At 35.7% G+C, this 19,425-nt stretch overlaps 1 protein-coding gene and 1 long non-coding RNA gene across 4 annotated transcripts in view; one reads left to right on the plus strand and one right to left on the minus strand.

The window, feature by feature from the left end:
- Positions 1–14,702: 14,702 nt before the first annotated feature.
- CEP85L (centrosomal protein 85 like) overlaps positions 14,703–19,425 on the minus strand; it is a 164,178-nt gene continuing 159,455 nt past the window's right edge. For both annotated transcript variants that reach the window (XM_042987080.1, XM_007078775.2), the window contains exon 13: positions 14,703–14,910. In XM_042987080.1, coding sequence (XP_042843014.1) covers positions 14,747–14,910 — 164 coding nt within the window. In that variant the 3' untranslated portion in view covers positions 14,703–14,746. The remainder of the gene's footprint in view (positions 14,911–19,425) is intronic.
- LOC122238723 overlaps positions 17,878–19,425 on the plus strand; it is a 34,752-nt gene continuing 33,204 nt past the window's right edge. Inside the window, exon 1 of one of the 2 annotated variants that reach the window (XR_006217838.1) lies at positions 17,878–18,113. This is a non-coding gene — a long non-coding RNA (uncharacterized LOC122238723). The remainder of the gene's footprint in view (positions 18,114–19,425) is intronic. The other variant, XR_006217837.1, reaches the window with a different exon arrangement.

Genomic DNA, 19,425 nt, shown 5'->3' on the forward strand with positions numbered 1-19,425 from the left:
GAATCACTGGTTATGAAATATTGGCAGATGTTTTGTTGTAAGCAATTCCCCCAATATCTCTTCGATCACATCAAATGAAAGCGAACATTCTTTCGATCAGTAATTTGGCCTTCCTGAATACTATAGAGGGATTTTATTTCATTCTTTCTTCTCCAGCACACTTATTGTCTACTCTTGGTCTAGACTCACTGGTGGGCAAATACTAGCACTGAGTCTTAAATCCTTACACATTTCACTACTTTCTTTGCTGCCTGCACATAAAAGGTACTATCACTTTCATTCTGAACTCAAAAGTCGGATAAAGACACTTTCTATCCCAGTTGAACATTCACCAATCCTTGGTGTCTTCTTCTTGGTCAGCATTCCATTACATCTCTCTTCATTCTCCACTACAATATTTATTCTAGGCACCTTTTCCAGCTCTGCCCCAGGAGTACCTGACTTTTAGTTATTGTTTTGTATACTGTCTGCCCCTTGCCAGCATGACTTAACTCCTGAGGGTAATATTCAAGATACAACAGAATTTAGTGATTTTTCACCACAGATTTAAATACTGCACAAAGGTAACATTTATGGAAAGGACTGATAATTATCCCATTTTATGCACATTAGGGAATTGGACATTTAGCCTAGCTCTGGAAGTTTTAAAATCCATACCCTTTCAAGTAGACTATTCATGTATCATCCTCTGAATTCTTAACTAACTTACATGTATTCTTGATGATTCTTTCATAAAATTACCCAGAGACTTGAGAAGAACAGAATTAAAAAGGGGTCTAAATGTTTAAAATATTAGGATTTTCAGGTGCTCCTGGGTGGCTCCGTTGGTTGAGCATCCAACTTCGGCTCAGGTCATGATCTTGCAGTTTGTGAGTTCCAGCCATGCATCAGGCTCTGTGCTGACAGCTCAGAGCCTGGATCCTGCTTCGGATTCTGTATCTCCCTCTCTTTCTGCCCTCTCCCATTCATGCTCCGTCTTTCTCAAAAATAAACATTTAAAAAATAATAATAAATAAATAAAATATTGGGATTTTTAGATACTGGTTACATGGTTTACCTTGTTATTTAAAATAGGAAATACTAGATACAAATTATTTAATTGTTACCAACTGTTTACAAGTTTTAAGAAACCTGTTGATACCATAACTGATGACAGCCCTTATTTAATGATTGTCATCTAGCTATTTTAATGTTACAAATAACTTCATTAATTTTGCAGTTACTTTAATAATTCAAATACTTGTAGAAAAAATAAAATACTGACAGTACTTCCCAATAAAAAAGTTTATCTTTGCTTCTGTAACCAAAATGTTTCAAGAGAGAAATTATCTGAAGCAAATATTCTAGAACCCAACTCTTATTTCCAGTGTAAAACACATGTTTATTGATTGATGTTTATTGTGCACTAGGTGCCTGCCACTGTGAGGCACACAATAATAAGAAAGATGTGGTAAGACATAATTCCATCTGAGTTGAATTTTGAAAAGTAGAAATGGAAAGAAGTTCATTCTCAAGAAAAAAGAAGTATTAAGTTGGCTGGAAATAATTTGTTTAAAAAAATTGTTTTAGAGACAGAGAGGGAGAGGGACAGAGGGAGAGAGACTGGGAATCTTAAGCAGGCTCCACGCTCAGCACAGAGCCCGATGTGGGGCTCGATCTCACAACTGTGGGATCATGACCTGAGCCAAAATAGAGTCCAATGCTTAACTGACTGAGCCACCCAGGTGCACTGAATTTGGTATTTTTTGAGCAGAGTTGAGTGTCTATTTTGACCAACAAATGTACACCAGATCAGCAAGAGGGGAAAGCTTGAAAAATAGGATAAGGAAAAACAAAACAAAAACAACACGGAATGTCAGGTTAAGAATTCCTTTAGTAGATAGTAATAATTGAAGGTTTTTGAGAACTTCATCAGGGCTGGCATTTTGCAAATTATCCAGAAGCAAAAATGAAGGCTTGATTAGAAGGGGAAAGAAACTTAGCAAAGTAAATATATTATAAAATAGTCTAGAAAGGGATTCATTTTGTGTGGTGATAGCAGTTCTTATTAGTATAAAGACCAACTCTAGAAGAACTGTACCATACATCACTATAGCAAACAACTAGAAGAGATCAAAGGTAACAAAGGACAATGTTCCTGGAAAACAATACTTTAACCAACAAAAGGGGGTGGTGAAATACCCACTGTCAGGCTGAATTTGTTTAAAACTGGTCATACAAATGTCTTACAAGTAAAAAAGATTTCTGCTTCCTGGCAAACCATGAAATTCAGATCAACCCTCCCACAGTGAACAATTAGGAAATGCTGAAAAAACAAACAAACAAACAACTTGAAGATATCAGAGAGCTAATGATGAAATAAAAAAAAATGTAGGGGGGCACCTGGGCGGCTCAGTCAGTTAAGAGTCTGACATCAGCTCAGGTCACGATCTCACCATTTGTGAGTTCAAACCTTATGTCGGACTCTGTGCTGACAGCTCAGAGCCTGGAGCCTGCTTCGGATTTTGTTTCCCTCTTTCTCTGCCCCTTCCCTGCTTGCACTCTATTTCTCCCTCTCTCTCGGAAGTGAACATTAAAAAAATTAAAAAAAAAAAATTATAGGCCCATGAAACAATAGAAGAAAGAAGCTAAGAGAGGTTATCCTAGCTTTTGGGGTTATTTTTCCTTCAGGGCTACCTGCCATTTCTCCAAGAGATTGCTAAGAGGCAGAGAAGCTAGATAAAGCATTCCTCACACGTATGGACCTAGGAGAGGGGTCAGTGAAATTTCCTATAGAGAGAGCCATAAATAATTTTGGCTTTGGGGGCCACTTGTTTCTAACAACTACTCAACTTTGCCATTATTGCACGGAGCTAGCCTTAGGCAATATGTTAATGACTAGGCATAAGGGTGTTCCATAAAACTTTATTTACAAAACCAGCTAAATTTGGTAAGCTAAATTTGGTCTATGGGTCATAACTCACCAATTCCTGGGTGAGAGGTAAAAATTGGAAACCATAGACTTAAACTCTTAGACTTCAAGGCCCTGGTAAAGTGTCCTTGGCCTTGGGTTGGGATTCTGCTAGGTGAGTCAGATGGAGAGTGGCTCTCCCAGGGACTCAACTCTTGCTCTAAATCGTCTGAATCCTTGAGTTGATTAAGGTGATTAGTGCCCCCAGCCCTCTAGAAGCAAATTTAAATCTTGTCTGAAGAAATACTATTCAAGAGCCTCAAATTATGTCTATAATTTTTTTTAATGTTTTTTTTTTTTTTTTTTGAGAGAGAGTAAGAGTGCAAGCAGGGGAAGGGCAGAGAAAGTGGGAGACAGAGGATCTGAAGCAGACTATGCACTGTCAGTGCAGGTCCCGACATGGGGCTCAAACTCACAAACCGTCAGATCATGACCTGAGCTGAAGTCAGACTCTTAACTGACTGAGTTACCCAGGCGCCCCCATCTATAATTCTTTTATATAAAATATTCAGCTCTCAATAAAAATATGATCAAACATATGAAGAAATAAGACTTTACAAAATTAAGACAAACAATAGATGGTATAAATAAACCAACTGAAGATGGGCTTTAAAATATTTATACTCAATATGTTCAAAAAAATAAATGGCAAAATAGAAAATGCTAGCAGAAAACTGAAAATTCTAAGGAAGGACCAAATGAAAAATACACTACCTGATATTGAGAACTCAATGGATGGATTTCATAGATAAAACAGTTAAAAGCAGAAATAGTGAATTGAAAAGTACATCAGAACATTCAGAAAGAAGAAAAACAAAATAGTAAAGAACATAAGAGGCAGGGGGATAAAAAAGAAGATAATTTTTTATCTTATAATTTTTTATCATATAATTGAGAGTCATAAATGGAGAGAAGAAAGCAAGAAAGACATAATATGTAAAGGAATAATAGCTGAGAATTTTCCAAATGTAATGAAATACATCAACTCACAGATTCAAAGAGCCTTATCAAACCTAACAGGGAAAACATAGATAACTAAAACCACTCCTGGGTCATTATAGCAAAACTACTACTACTACTACTACTACAAAAAAAAAAAAAAAAAAAAAAAAAAAAGGATTATACACCATGACCAAGTAGGATTTGTTCCTGAAAGGCAAGGATAGTTCAATATACAAAAATCAATGTAATACACAATCCTGAAAGTTTACCAATTAAGGTAAATAGGATCTTTAAATATTTCATATTCTCCATTTTCTCAATGTTTTCTTTTTGAAACTCTAAATTTATTAGACCATCTCATTATATCTTTCATGTTTTTCAACTTCCTTTTCTGGATGATTTCTTCTCGACTATACTCCAGTTTACAAATTCCCTCTTTGTCTGTCTCTAATATGCTATTTAATTATTCCATTTAATTTTTAATTATATTTTTCCTTTCTAAAAATTCGATTTGGTTTTTCCCAAAGTTGCTTACTTTTTTTACTGTAAATTTTTTACTTAATTATACATACAGAAAAGTATACAAATTATAAGGGTACCTCTTGATGAATTTCCACAAGGTGAACACATCTGTGTAAACATCATCCAGATCAAGAAATAGAACAATTCCCAGAAACCCAGAAGTTCCCTTGTGCCTGTTCTTTTATATATGTGTGTGTGTATATGTATAAATAAATAAATGAATAAATAAATATACACACATATATATATTTATATTTACATATATATTATATATATATATATATAATATATATATATATATATATATATATCTTTTTGAGACAGAAAGGGAGAGAGAGAAAGAATGTATGAGGGAGAGACAGAGCGAGAGAGAGCGAGAGCGAGAGCAAGAGTGAGAGAGAGAGGGAGAGAGAGAGAGAGAGAATCTTAAGCTGGCTCCAGTCCCAGCACACAGTCCAACTTGGGGCTTGATCTCATGACTGTGAGATCATGACCTGAGCCGAAATCAAGAGTTTGACACTTAACCAACTAAGCCATCCAGGTTCCATACATTGTGTGTCTTCTACTATCTCATAGATGAGTTTTGCATGGTTAAACTTTGTATAAACTTAATCACATAGCATTTTCTATTTATGTGATAATTACATTATCTGAAACATTTAGGGTCTCTGTTATTTATTGGTTCTGAATTTATGTTTTTATCATTTATAATTTTGAATTTTGAGCTTATGTTCCAAGAGACAAATCCATGAGAATTCTGTGGGGACTGATTCAAAATGCTTCCCTACAGGAAAGATTTATTTTGTCCAGGATTCTAAGGAACTATTAATCCAGAACTCTTTAAGTCAACTTTTGGCTTTAGGATTACTTGGCTTACATATGTAGAAAAAGTTCAAACCTCAATCTATATGAATGTTAAGATTATGGCTGCAAACTTTCTAGGAGACATATTTTATCCCCTTACCTGGAGCTAAATCCTTAAAAACAAATTTCTTTTAATCTCCTTTTGCTAGAGGTCAGATTTTCCTCCATCTCTTCTTTCATTGAACATGTGATCTTTGGGGGATTTTGGCTTCATGTAAAGATCTCAGTTCTAACTCTCTACCTTATATGGACTAAAGCTTGTCATCTGTCCTCCATTTGAGGGTGATTATTTAGCACAACCAAGTATTTTTTTTAATGTTTTTATTTATTTTTGAGACAGAGAGAGACAGAGCATGAGCAGGGGAGGGACAGAGAGAAAGGGAGACACAGAATCTGAAGATGGCTCCAGGCTCTGAGCTGTCAGCACAGAGCCTGAATCAGAGCTCGAACTCATGGACTGTGAGATCATGACCTAAGCTGAAGTCGGATGCTTAACCGACTGAGCCACCCAGGTGCCCCAGCACAACCAAATAATCTAATTTAGCAGTGCCAATAATGTTACATCATGAACCTCCAAATGTGATGAAAAATACACATCATTCATGTAGCATTTTTAACAAAAATGTTTGACCTCAATCGAATCATGAGGAAGAATCAGAAAAATTCAGACTGAGGCATATTCAGTTAAGCATTAGACTCTTGATTTCGGCTCAGGTCATGACCTTATGCTTTTGTGGGATTGAGCCCTGTGTCGGGCTCTACACTGACTGTGCAGGGTAGACTTGCTTGGGATTCTCTCTGCCCTTCTCTCTCTGCCCCTCTCTCCCTCCGTTTCTCCCAAAATGAATACTTGAAAAAATAATAAATAAAAATTCTTTTTTTTTTTTTGAGAAGTTAAAACACGGGTCTTACATGTGTTTTCTTGAGTGAAGCAAATACCTGAATCATTAATGATATAGCTTAAAAGGAGACTTTGGAAGCTCAATTTACTTTTTGTAAAGCTCAAGTATCTGACATCTATTTTATGGTAGTTTGGGTCTCAGTTAAACAGAGCAAGGGAAATAGATATGGAAGTACCCAAGACAAACGTGAAAGAATGGAAAAACAGACTCTTAAAGATTTAACTAATGATTTGTTTAGGAAATGATGTGGAAGATATAATAGTAATAGCCTCCATGAAGATGTCTATATCATATTCCCTGGAACCTATGAAATTACATGTCAAATTACATGGCAAAGAGGAACTAAAGACGCAAATAGAATAAAGATTGTTAACCAACTGACTCTAAAATCGGGAGATTATCCTGGATTATTTGGGAGGGCCAAATCTAATCTTAGGGTTTTTTTTTAAAAGGTTTAGAGGGTGGCAGAGAGAACCAAGTAGATGGCAGGGTGAGATGGGTTTAGCCTGCCATTGCTGGCTTTGAAGAGAGAGGAATGGGGCCATAAGCCAAGGAAAGTAAACTTCTAAAAGCCAAAAACAAACACACAGACAACACTCCAAAGAAACAGATTCTGTCAACCCTGTCAACACCTCAATGTTAGCTCAGTAAGAACCATTTTGGATGTATGACCTCCAGAACTGTAAGAAGATAAATTGTGTTGCAATACACTAGTAGGTTTGTGGAAATCTGTTACAGAAGGAATAGGAAACTAATATGGATGGATATGTAGGGAAGAAATCACCAGAAATGATTCTTGGAATGGAGGTGTAACTTACAGAAATGGAGCAGTTTCACCAGGAAGCAGCTTTGGGAAGGGGTTAATTCCGAGCACTAAACTAATAGGAGAAGTCCAGTGAGTGGTTTAGAGTCAGGCTTTGGAGTTAAAGAGGCCTGGTTCTTATTATGGCCCTGCCTTTTATAAGCTGTTCCAACTTCATTGAGATACTAAACTTTCCTATGCTTCTACTTTTTTGCCTGAAGTGAGGATAATAACAGCACCTACTTCATAGAATATTATAAAGAGAAATAAATGATAACTTATGCAAGGTCCTTGTGGTTGGCTGGCATGTGCTCAAATGTTGGTTATTGAGAATGATGATGATTGTGATGATACAGAAGGCACTTCCTGTGCATTGTTTTTTAGTTATTACGGGCCATTAAACAAGCTTAACCACTTGTTTTATGACTAAATGATCAGTGTAGGGATAAAAATGGAAATTAAATTACCTTGCTTTCTTGTTTAGAAGGAATGCCAGCTGTATGTACTATTTCTGTTTGAATTATTATTCTCTGGACTTGTGCATGTATGCACTCTCAGACTTAAAGTTAGATGCAACTATATCCATTTTCTAGGTTGATATTTTGCTCCTTTTTAAAGCCAGACCTCACATTTGCCCTTATAAAACCTACACAGCTGGCCAAAAGTCTGATGAGATTGCTATGCTCCAGGAGTGCTCGGACTGGGAAATAACTGTATCTTAATCCTATGCCCTGGACCCACAGAAGGGTAGAAAGTGTATAGTCACAGGAGCAATTAACAAGAGATCCAAGAGACAGAGAATAACAGAACTTGGCTAAATAGGATTTATTATCACTTCATTGCCCTTCTATTTAAAGCTCCACACTCACCTAGAATGACCTATGCCTTAAAGACCATGTTTTCTCCTTGGAGATGGAGTTCTTCCTTCCTGGGGCTAATAACAGGTATTTGTACATCTGTTAGTATATCCTAATTGCTCATGAAACACAAAGTTTAGTAAGTCAAAGTGCCTGTTCTAGAAGAGCTCAAGTCTGGTGGGAAACCGGCACCCAAACAACAAATAGCAAAAAACCAAAACAATTTCTTTGTTTCAGGAAGGATGAGACCAAGTACTTCCCATGAACTGTGGACATTCATGGAACATAGGTGGCAGCATGACAAAGGACAGTTCCCCAGAAGAAAGTGAAAACAAAAGTGACTCTGGTAAATAGGAAGTCTGTTTTCCAACTCTAGCTCTCTACTGTCTTTTTGTGCATTAAACTCTACTCTGCTTTCCAAAAAGCATATAGAAAGGAAGCCTGGGTGGCTCAGTTGGTTAAGCGTCCAACTTGAGCTCAGGTCACGATCTCTCAGTTCATGGGTTCGAGCCTCGTGTCAGGCTCTGTGCTGACAGCTCGGACCCTGCTTCGCATTCTGTGTCTCCCTCTCTCTCTGTCCTTCCCCTGCTCGTGTTCTCTCTCAAAAATAAATAAAACATTAAAAGAAATTTAAAACAACAAACAAAAGCATATTGAAGATAAGCCACAATCAATAGAACACAGGATTGTAAAAGAACACTGTTTCAAACTCTGAGAACCCTACCTAACAGACCTCTGGACTATTTCCAGTTTTTGGCTATTACGAATAAAACTGCTAAGAACATTCATCTACAAGTTGCTTTTTAGGCATATGTTTATATTTCTCTCTCAAAACCCAGAGCAGAATTTCTGGGTTACAAGGTAGATGTGTGTTTAAACCTTCTCTTATGAGGGAATCAGCAGTGACCGTGAAGACAGAGTTTAAGTAAATATAGGTTGACTAAAAAAGATTGTTATTTTGTGATCACATTAAATTTTTGTCAGGACCGCAGTGTTATTTAAATATTTTGGAAATCTTCTATCCTAAGTTCAAGCCTCAAACTGGAACTCCTTCAAATCAAGGAGAATGTCTTAACTGAAAAGATGTTAGAGTGCTATCATTTTTCAAGTGTTTGCTCTTCTGGATCCATACTCCGCCATTTTGTGCCATTACTAATAATGCATCTCACACCTCTTTTAAATGGAGTCCTCTGTGTTCCCACACAGAATGGTTCTGTTTGGTTGGGGAAATTGGCATAAAAAGAAGCTCAAACTATTGACAAAATCACTGGGATTATACATGATCAAAAGCTCTCTGTTGACTCCCCTCATCAAAACACTTTTTTTTTAACCAGATAAAAAATCATCATATCTTTCATTCTGAAGAAGAACTCTCTCCACAAATCACCTTAAACATATTCTAGGATTTTATCCACTCTGTTTTTATTCATAAGACATTTGCTTGCAACCTAAATGGTCTGTGATACAGGATTTCCAAAGTGGTCCTTCTCCTGCTAACTGAATTAGATGCCTCGCAAAAGACGACAGCAATACCAAGTTAGCTGGACTGAAAACAGATACTGCTAATCCAAATATCAACCAACTTCCTAGAGACACTGAGGCTGCTGCCCATATGCGTTAGAACAAGAACCAACAAGGACCGAGGGTGCCATCCACAGGGCATCTCTGGGCCTAGGCTAGCAAACCATCAAAGCTGAGATGTCAACACCCCTGCATGGTTACCTTTTAATGAGGTTGTATTTGCATATATTTCAGTAAGGTTTCAACCTTTGATTAAAGGGGGGAAAATAAAAAAAGGTTTAACTTGTCAGTCCAACCTTCCAGCAATAGGGAAAACTGAAACCAATTGTGTCTGTTGGAAAAGTAGAAAGAAGACTATTGGTTTAAATAGGGATTTTAAAAATTCAAAAGGGGGACACAGCACTATTGGCTAAAATAAATCTAGGGATGCCTTTGTATTTATGGCACCTGTCATCAGAAAATCTCAGTGCCCTTCATGGCAAGGCCCTGAGGAAAAAACCTTTTCTCAGTTATAACTATAAAGAAATTGTAACAGAGACTAAAAGAAAAATCCATGTTCTAGTCAAAGATTCTCTTGTGTATTTATAGGAAGCTTTTATCTAAAAGTCAAGTCAACATATTCTTATACTGAGAATTCAGTGGAGTCTACAATTTCCAATACATTCTTATATTAACATTAGGCACTTGGAAGACATTCATCTTTTTATAAAAAATTTATTTCTCTGTAAATACAAATTCCAACATCACAAACAATAGTCCAGTGGAAAAATACTTAGCCATTAACATCGAAAACTTTTTTTAATTTAATAAATAGAACTTTGGCATTCAAAATTCTAGCTGTAAACCCTATTAGAAAACAAAAACAAAAAAACCCCTTTACAAAAAAAGAGGCAAGAATGATAGATCAGAAGGCATAAGCCAACCAGTGGCTTCACATTCTCTTTACAATAACTGTATTTCAATTAAGTCATGACCATTTTATTTACACATGAGGTATTCTGGGTGGTTCAAAAACTGAACCTAGTTTACAAAAACCACCAGTCACAGTGACTGATTATACACTCTGCTGTGCTTTTAATGTAACCACCTAGCACCTTACTACTTCTTGTCATCACACCAATGTGATGCCAAATTTTATGTTTCTGTATTTAAATATTTATACACATATGTACACACATATACACACAAATAACTACATTCCGAAGGAGTTTCCTGCTCACTATACTGGGAAAGGACTGGGCTCCAAAGACGTATCCGATACCCTCCTCTCAAGTTTCCTAAAGTATTTACCTAGTAATGAAAAACTGCTCCTTGCTTAAGAAAAAATCCTTAATCAGGTCTATTTACAGAAGAACAAGGTGCAATAATCATCAACATTCTTATAACTCATGTAAAATAGAAATGAATGCTTACTGCAGGCAAAAAGGCACAAAAGGTTCTCTCTGTATGCAGCTGCAAGTGTTGTTAATGAATTACTGATTTGAAACTACATTAATATACTCAATACTTTTAAATTAGAAAATTCTAAAAATCCAAAAGCTCTCCCCCTTCATGATTAAATGTATAATATTATCATACAGTAATATGCCACCATGGCAACTTGGGGTAGGTTAGAAATTACACTCTTTATAATCAAATAGGAAATCATTTTTCTTGTTTTGTGAACACCAAAATTTGCCCCAAATGGAAAGAAACAAAATGAATTAACTTTGGCTCTGAGAGCTACAGCTACTGGCAGTTTCAAATGATATAGTCTGAGCAAGGTTATGAGAACTGCTTCTTACTATAATTACATATCTACAATGATAGAAATTTACATAAAAGAATACCAATAATCCAAACTAAAGGTGTGCATGAGCTGAACTTTGCTATGTAAAAATATAGTCCAAGTTCTCCGCTGCTAAGTTATTCAATGAACTATTACTGATATCGAAAGAACATTTTCCCAATACAGATTTCTTTGAAAATATCCTCTAAGAGATTTCTATTAATGTCTTGAACTATGACAAAATTAATTTATAAGCTCATTAGTGAGTCAGAAATGTACAATATCCATTTTAGCAACACTTTCCGGCCCTTGAGATTGTCTCCAACAAGTTACTGAAAGAAGTCTAATTCAGTTTAATAAGCTGTCATGACCAAAATAAGTTTCACTAAAAAATAATATTGTTAATATTAAATATTGAACCCCATTTCAAACATAAGAAGGGGCCACACTTAAAAAAAATTCAGGCATGACTTACCCAGTCAACACTTGAGCTTTTAAAATTAGAGGCCACTGAAAATTTATTAAGTTAAACTAAAGTCATCCTTTTTGGACATCAAATGAAAAGACAACTATTGTGCCTTTGAGTCAGTTAATTTTATCTGCATAGGTAACTGGGTCTTTTATTGAGATACTGTTACTTTATCCTTGCTTTAGTGTGACTGGGGCAGAATAAACTCAACTTCAAAACCCAGCAGATCAATAATAAATGTTAATACTGCATAAGACATTTCCTAAGAAGATAAGCACTTAATTCACAGAAGCATAATTAAAATTTCTTCACATATAAGGAAATTTTCAAATAGATTTAACTTCAAAATTTAGGTTAATTTTCATCTCAGGTATATATCAGTATAATAACTTCTAAGAACATCCCAGTTTAAACTAGGATAAGACACTACAGTGTTTCTATCTGCCCATCTTACTCGACCTAATAGTAAAATCTTTGCTTTCAATGAGATATCACTATTACTACATTCTAACACAAGAGGTTATCTAGGGAGAGGGCAATTTTCTGAAAAATAAAATAAAAATTAAATGCTGACAAATTAGACTACTACTAGTTTCATTACCCCCCCCACCCCCAATTCCCTCCAAGGCTTTCTACTTATTATTTAGGTCCCTTCACAAACTCCAGACTCCAAGAGATTACATTTTGTAATTCAGAGTTATACCTGAACTATCACATCTTATTTCCCTTTTTTATTTATGGGGGAGTATACATGTTGGAAACTGAAATACATCAGTAGTAGTTTGTCAATTTTTTACTAAGTTAAAACATTTTTATCTCAAGACAAATAAATTAAGTCAAATTCTGTAAGTTTTAGAAACTTGTTTAAAAAATCAAATTATTTTATCCTAAGCCAGAAAACAAAAATGTATCTACAGTATATTAAAACAAATGACCAAAAGTTTGTTTAAAACAACAATAACCATAAAACCCCAAAACATATACTAAAAAACCTCAAAGACATTAAGAACCGAGTGACCCAAATCAGCGATTACTTATGTGCATTAGCACTATCACCTTAGGGTGCCTTTATTTCCCAAACCGTGGAGGCTGGGGATAAGGGTAGGGATTTCTATTCAGAGAGAATGTAAAAATGTGTGCTGCATATCTCTTATCTCTTTCAGATGTTATTATCTATTTTACTGTAAAGGCCCATTTTTCTAGATACTTTTACAAGGCAGAATTCTTTGCATCAGATTTTTGGTATAACTTTACTGCTCCCTGATTGTCTTCAAACCGCCAACATTAAGAAAACAAATGAACACATTAGAATGCCACGTTCTTACCAGTGACTTTTCCTTATTAAGTTAGGGACCTTGGGATACAGAATCACTATAATGCACTGATTTCTTAGTGCCCAGATCCTAAGAAGCAAGAGTAAGGAATACTCAGGCACTGAACAGAAACAAAGTCTGATGTCCTTACAATGTATTATAACTGACTGTTGCAACATAACCTTAAAATAACTTAATGAGCACTGCATATAAGCCAAATTTTGAACTGAATGTCTTCGTGGGTAGTTTCCTTGAAGTTCTTATCCCACATATGTTTTCACTGCTGAAAATATTTAAGAAAAATCTTTTCTAGGAGCAGCCTTTATACCAGTATTTAAGCCTGGCAAAAAAACCCAAAACAAAACAAAACAAAACAAAACAAAAACCAGACACATGATCTGTTCTTGCCCCAAACAGTATTTTCCTGCTTGATTACCACCCCTTATTCCTTCTCTCTCTTATTTAGTCTTGACCTGTATGAGACCTGGTTGCATCAAGAAAACAAACCAGTTTGTAAAGGACAATGATTGCTATAAGTATTCAAAAGAATGCAATAAATGCTCTAAAGGCATTAAAATACATAGTCCTTCCAAAATACCAACTAAAACAGGAATATATTCATTTGGAAGTTTAAATAATTGTGTCTACTTAACAATCAGTTGCATTTCATAGTGATATATCCTGTATTCCTGAAGAAGAACTAACCTGGTCAAGTTTGTATTCTATGAAAAACCCTGTTTTTAATGTACTTTACTTAATAAATGGAATTGAAACATCACCTGGTTTAAATTTTATGTTAGTGATAATTCAGATATAAAGAATACAGACTGGCTTTTCTTAAAACATATACTTTATGTTTTAAAACTTTAAAACATATACAAAACTCCTGAAATGTAAACGTTTGAGAATTGGATAAATAAACTACTGTTCCAGAGTGAGTTTTCAGTTAATCCTTCTTTTACAACAGCCTTAGAAGGTTTGCATTAATTCTTTATGGCTTTGTTTACATTGATATATGTAAGTAAATAGTAATTGTAAATAGTAAGGGACATGTTAAAATTAGTTCAGATTATGTTAAAATGCCTTGTGATATATAAATTACAATGCTAATGAAAAAGATCATCACATCAAAATTTCATACCTCTAAGGCAATCCACAATCACTCTGGAAAAATAGCTGACCTATCTACAGTACTAAAATCAACCCAATCCCACAACCTCATCATCTCAGCACAGTGGTTGTTCAAAATACAAATGGTTTTGCCAGCTGTACTACTATTAAAACACTTGCCTGCTGTTGAATACTCCTGTTCAGCCAGCCCTTGAAAACCCCAAAGTACAACACAAGCTTCTACATGAAAGAAAAGAAATACAAGAATAAACAGTGTGTGCCTTTCTTAGAAGCTTTGCTTTGACCCTAGAAATCCTTATAATTTTGTGAATAACACACATGCATGCACACACGCGCGCACGCACAGACACACACACACACACAATTACAGATAAAAAAATCCTACCCCATTATCTGAAGGGCACTCTTCACAGCTTGGTCCTACGATCAGTAGTTTGAGAATACAGATTTTTTTTTTTTTTCTTAAACACTTTATCACATTTTTCAAATAGTAAGTCATTCTTTTGGCCTGATTAGATGAGCCCCTTTGAAACCTCATCAAACCCCCTTTCTCACCCCAATAAAACAAATTTATGGAAAAAAATCCTATGTGTAAGCAATATGTCACTTGTGACTTTCCATTATGGCTCCTAAAAAGAAATATGAAGAACTGTAACACAGCAGCATTTAACAATAGGTCATTATTGCTGTGGGACCAATAGTTGATCATTGGGTAATGCAGTTGTCTCCCATGTCCTGAGCATAGCGGTCTGATATTGTAGTCCTTAATTCGTCAATGTCCCTCCGTAACTGGCATACATCTGACAATTTTTTAGTGAGTGTTTCTGGGCTGTAGTCATTCTCAGTCTCTTCAGCTGAACAGTTCATTGCTGTGGAAATAAAATATGGAGAGAATGTCTCAAACTTTTCCGAATAAAGTCACTTTAGGATTTTTAAACTTAATTATAAGTAGAAATATAATGCCATATGCTGAACACGAGTCCGGCTAAGGTTTAAATTATGTATCATTCACTATTAAATAGATCTTACTACTTAGTCCTGTTAAAATTTTGCTAATTAAGTCGCATTAAACCTATATAGTAATACAAATGTTCAACATGTTTAAAGGATGACAGTATTCCCAAAGTAGGAAAAAACATGCTCTAATAGCTCTCATCAAGCTCAACTACAGCATTCATTTCTTCTGACTTGACAAAAATCTGAAAATCACTTCTGTTTTCAGGGGTGATAGCTTAAATTTTTATAGACTGCAAAGTGGGTTTATTGGCATGGAAACACAAATTTCCAAAATATATGGTAAGTGTATATATATATATATATATATACATATATATATATACTTATATATATATACTTACCATATATATATATATATATATATATATATATATATATATGTGTGTGTGTGTGTGTGTGTGTGTGTGTATATATATATAGAGTGTTGAAAGCCTACAACCCCACACAATTGAATTGAACTGATGGCTAGTTGCCAAATGGCTGAGTAACTGAGGGTGAGGCCCTGAGTCAGCTAGCTTTAATTATTTTCATCAGTTCCTTTCTTTGTCAGCACATCTCAACCTAAAAGCAGACGGAGCCAATAACTGTAAAGTAAGTCTTTCCTTCTACCATCATTGGCACTGGTAGCTTACTGGAGGCGTAAGAGTCAGGTTAACTTATTTGTTATTTTAACAAACACTAACTGAACATGATCCAGGCACTATGCTAGATGCTGAGGCCAGCAAAATAATGGATGTAGTGGCTTATTCTTAATGATTTACATGCACTTTCATAAACAAATAAGCACAGTCAAGTACTGTGAGAGACCTAGCACCATACACAAGCTACAGTGGCACAAAGAAGAGGACAAGAAGCTTAACTGGAAAGGGTACAGGTTCACTGGATAGGCCAAGGAAGCAGAATGAACAAAGGTATGTATAAAGGCAGAAAACCAAAGAATCTGAGGAACTTCAAAAAAAAAAAAAAAAAAGTCAGTAACCAGCTCTAAAATGGGAGAGTACAAATTATGAGAGGAAAGTGCCACAAAACAAGGCTGGAAGAGGCACGTGGGAGCTGCCTATCTCTATTTTGGGGACTGTAAGTATTAAGAAATCAGAATCACCATTAGGTTAGATGAACTCTGGCAGCAATGTGAAAAAATGCATTAGTGGGGGAAAGTGGGCTAGACAGTGCAGATAAAGGAATCTGAAAGCTTTATTTAAGGCAACAGTGCAATGGAGTTGTAATGGTAGGAATGAATGCTAGGAAGGACCGGTAGAAATGATACAGCCTAACCATCATAAGTTGGGTAGGGATTAGGAACTAGGCACAGGAAACACACAGATAAAAGAAGGAGCAGGATGGAAGATAAAATTCTAGGTTGGGATGATAGGTGGATGGTGGTGCTACTCACTGAGAGGAGGAGCAGGTTTAGGGAGGGAAGAAAGGTAGTTTATGTTTTGGATATAGTGAGTCTATGATGCCTATGGAAGAGCTGGTTCTAACGTAAGGTTAGTATAGTCAAGAGCCCAGAAGGAACATTCTAGGCAGGGTAAGAGATAAACGTCCATATGGGTCAAAGGTACAGTGCTAACAGAAAACTAAAGAATGTGGATAATATTACTCAGAGAAAAATATACAAAAAGAGAAACAAAAGCATACAAATTGTTGAGGAAGAAGTAAAATTTTCACTATTTGTAGATGACACTACTTGCAGAAAGCCCTGAAGACTACCAAAGAATTGATAGATTAATTCAGTAAAGTCACAGGATACAAAATTATAGAAATATAGAGAAATATGTTGCATTTCTATGCACCAATAATGAGGCAGCATAAAGAGAAATTAAGAAAATAATCCCATTTACAATTGCATCAAAAAGAATAAAATACCTAGGAATACACTTAACCCACGAGGTGAAGACTTGTACACCATAAACTATAAAACATGGATGAAAGATATTGAAGATGACCCCAACAAATGGAAAGATATACTGAGCTCATAAATTGGAACAACTAGTATTGTTAAAATGTCCATACTACTCAAAGCAATCTATAGATTTACTGTAATCCCTGTCAAAATACTGACATTTTTCATAGAATTAGCACAATACTAAAATCTGTATGGAACTACAAAAGATCCCAAACAGCCAAAGAAATCTTGAGAAAGAACAACAAAGGTTGAGGTATCACAATCCCAGATTTCAAGGTGTATTACTACAAAGCTGTAGTAATCAAAACAGTATGGTACTGGCACAAAAACAGACACATATAGATCAACAGAACAAAGAGCCCAGATATAAATCTATGCTTATATGGTCAATTAATCTTTGATAATAGATGCAAAAATATATAATGGGGGAGAAGGACAGTCATTTCAACAAATGTTGTTGGGAAAACTGGACAAGCTACATGCCAAAGAATGAAAGTGGACTGCTTTCTTAGACCACACACAAAAATAAACTCAAAATGGATTAAAGACCTAAATATGAGACCTGGAACCATAAAACTCCTAGAAGAAAACATAGGCAGTATTTCTTTGACATCAGCCACAGAAACATGTTTCTAAATATGCAAGGGAAACAAAAGCAAAATCAAAATGTTGGGATTATACCAAAATAAAAAGCTTTTGCACAACAAAACAAAAACCACCAATAAAACAAAAGACAATCTACTGGATGGGAGAAGATACTTGCAAATGATATATTTGATAAAGGATTAATATCAAAATATATAAAGAACTTATACAACCCAGTACCAAAAACCCCACAAATAATCCAATTTAAAAAAAGAAACAAAAAATCAACAACAAAAGATTTATGGGAGACACCAATATTTAAGTGGCAGAGAATTCCACAGAAGACTGAGACTAAGCAGTCATAAAGATAGAAGCAGAACCTAGAGAACAAAGTCATGGAAACCATGGTAGCAGCACATTTACAAAAAAGGGTGGGATGAAAAGCATCAATGGACAGTGGATGGAGTGAGGAGATTCAAAATGGACTGGAGATTCAAAATAATCCACTGGTTTTTGACAAGTGAACAGTCTGGTCAGATTTTCACAGTACCAAACTATAAGGTAAGGAGTATAAACTTTAAATACTGGAAGGGGTATACACTGGGAGGTGAATGTGGCAAACTTCTTGAGTCTTCCTTTCATTCACATTTGGAAATCTCTCTTAATCTGATAACTGGAAAGGTTGACAAATACTATACAGGAGAATACAAATGCAGAAGGTTACAAAAGAACTGAAGGCGTGACCAGCTCTAAAATGGTGAAGAAAATAAGTCTTTTGTGTGTGAGCTTTTGGTTGCTCTGAGAGATCACTGCTAACTAAACCACCCCATGTTCACCTGGCAAATTCTCCCTCCTCTAAGATTCAACCCAAACACCAGCTACCCACGGAGTCTTCACAGCCCTTCCCAGGTAGACTTAATTAGTTTTCCCTTTAGGCTCCCACCATCCTCTGTCCATATCTCAATTATAGTACTCATCACAATGCTCTAGTAGTTTATGTGTGGGCAAGGGCAGTGTTCAATTGCATTATCAGCATCTTAGTACCTGGACCGTATAAGGCATTTAAAAATTACTTCCTGAGTGAGTGAATATACTTAAACTTTCAAATATTTTTTACATACCCACACTCATGTGTGTACATACACATCTATGAAGTGGAAGGGAAAACTCTACTGACATCTCTGAGCACAGTTACAGTTTCATTTAAAAAGGGATATACTTTGATCAACAGTATTACTTGGTTTGCCAAAACAACTATCGTGATGCCAGATGGTGGAATCTTTTTGATGAAACTGCAAATAAAACTAGTTCCCAGTCTAGTTACATTATTAACCATATTATTAGATAACTGCTCAATACAACATGGTAGGTGCATAATACTTAAAAGTCTTACTCCATTCATATCTCTTTACTTATGTCCATTTCTTCTGTATTAAAAAGAGACCAACATATGTCAATATCATAATGATTTAGAACCACAAGCGGAGATGTGTGTTTCTGCAAAAGTAGCACAAAAGGACTCTAAGATATTCCTGGGGCAGCTCTCTCGCAACTATGTGTGGAGAAGGTTGGAACTGAGGGATAATGGGTGGGTGACACACTGAAAGGGACAAAGTCAGAATGTATGCATGACAAGGGCAACAGATACATGGGCCATGAAAACCAGCTCTTGTGACAGCACTGGTACATATATTAAGTCATTGCCATAGAACATACACTGCATAGGAAAGCAAATGAGTATCTTTTCTCAAATAGTTTAACGCAGACAGATGGCTGGGTCATTAACTTAGAGAATTACCACATGAAAGCAAACAGAATCATTGCTTTTAGAAGAGTAACCAGGAAATCACCCCTAACTACCACTCCAGTCACA

This window comes from Panthera tigris, chromosome B2, assembly GCF_018350195.1.
Source record: "Panthera tigris isolate Pti1 chromosome B2, P.tigris_Pti1_mat1.1, whole genome shotgun sequence".
NCBI lineage: Eukaryota > Metazoa > Chordata > Mammalia > Carnivora > Felidae > Panthera > Panthera tigris.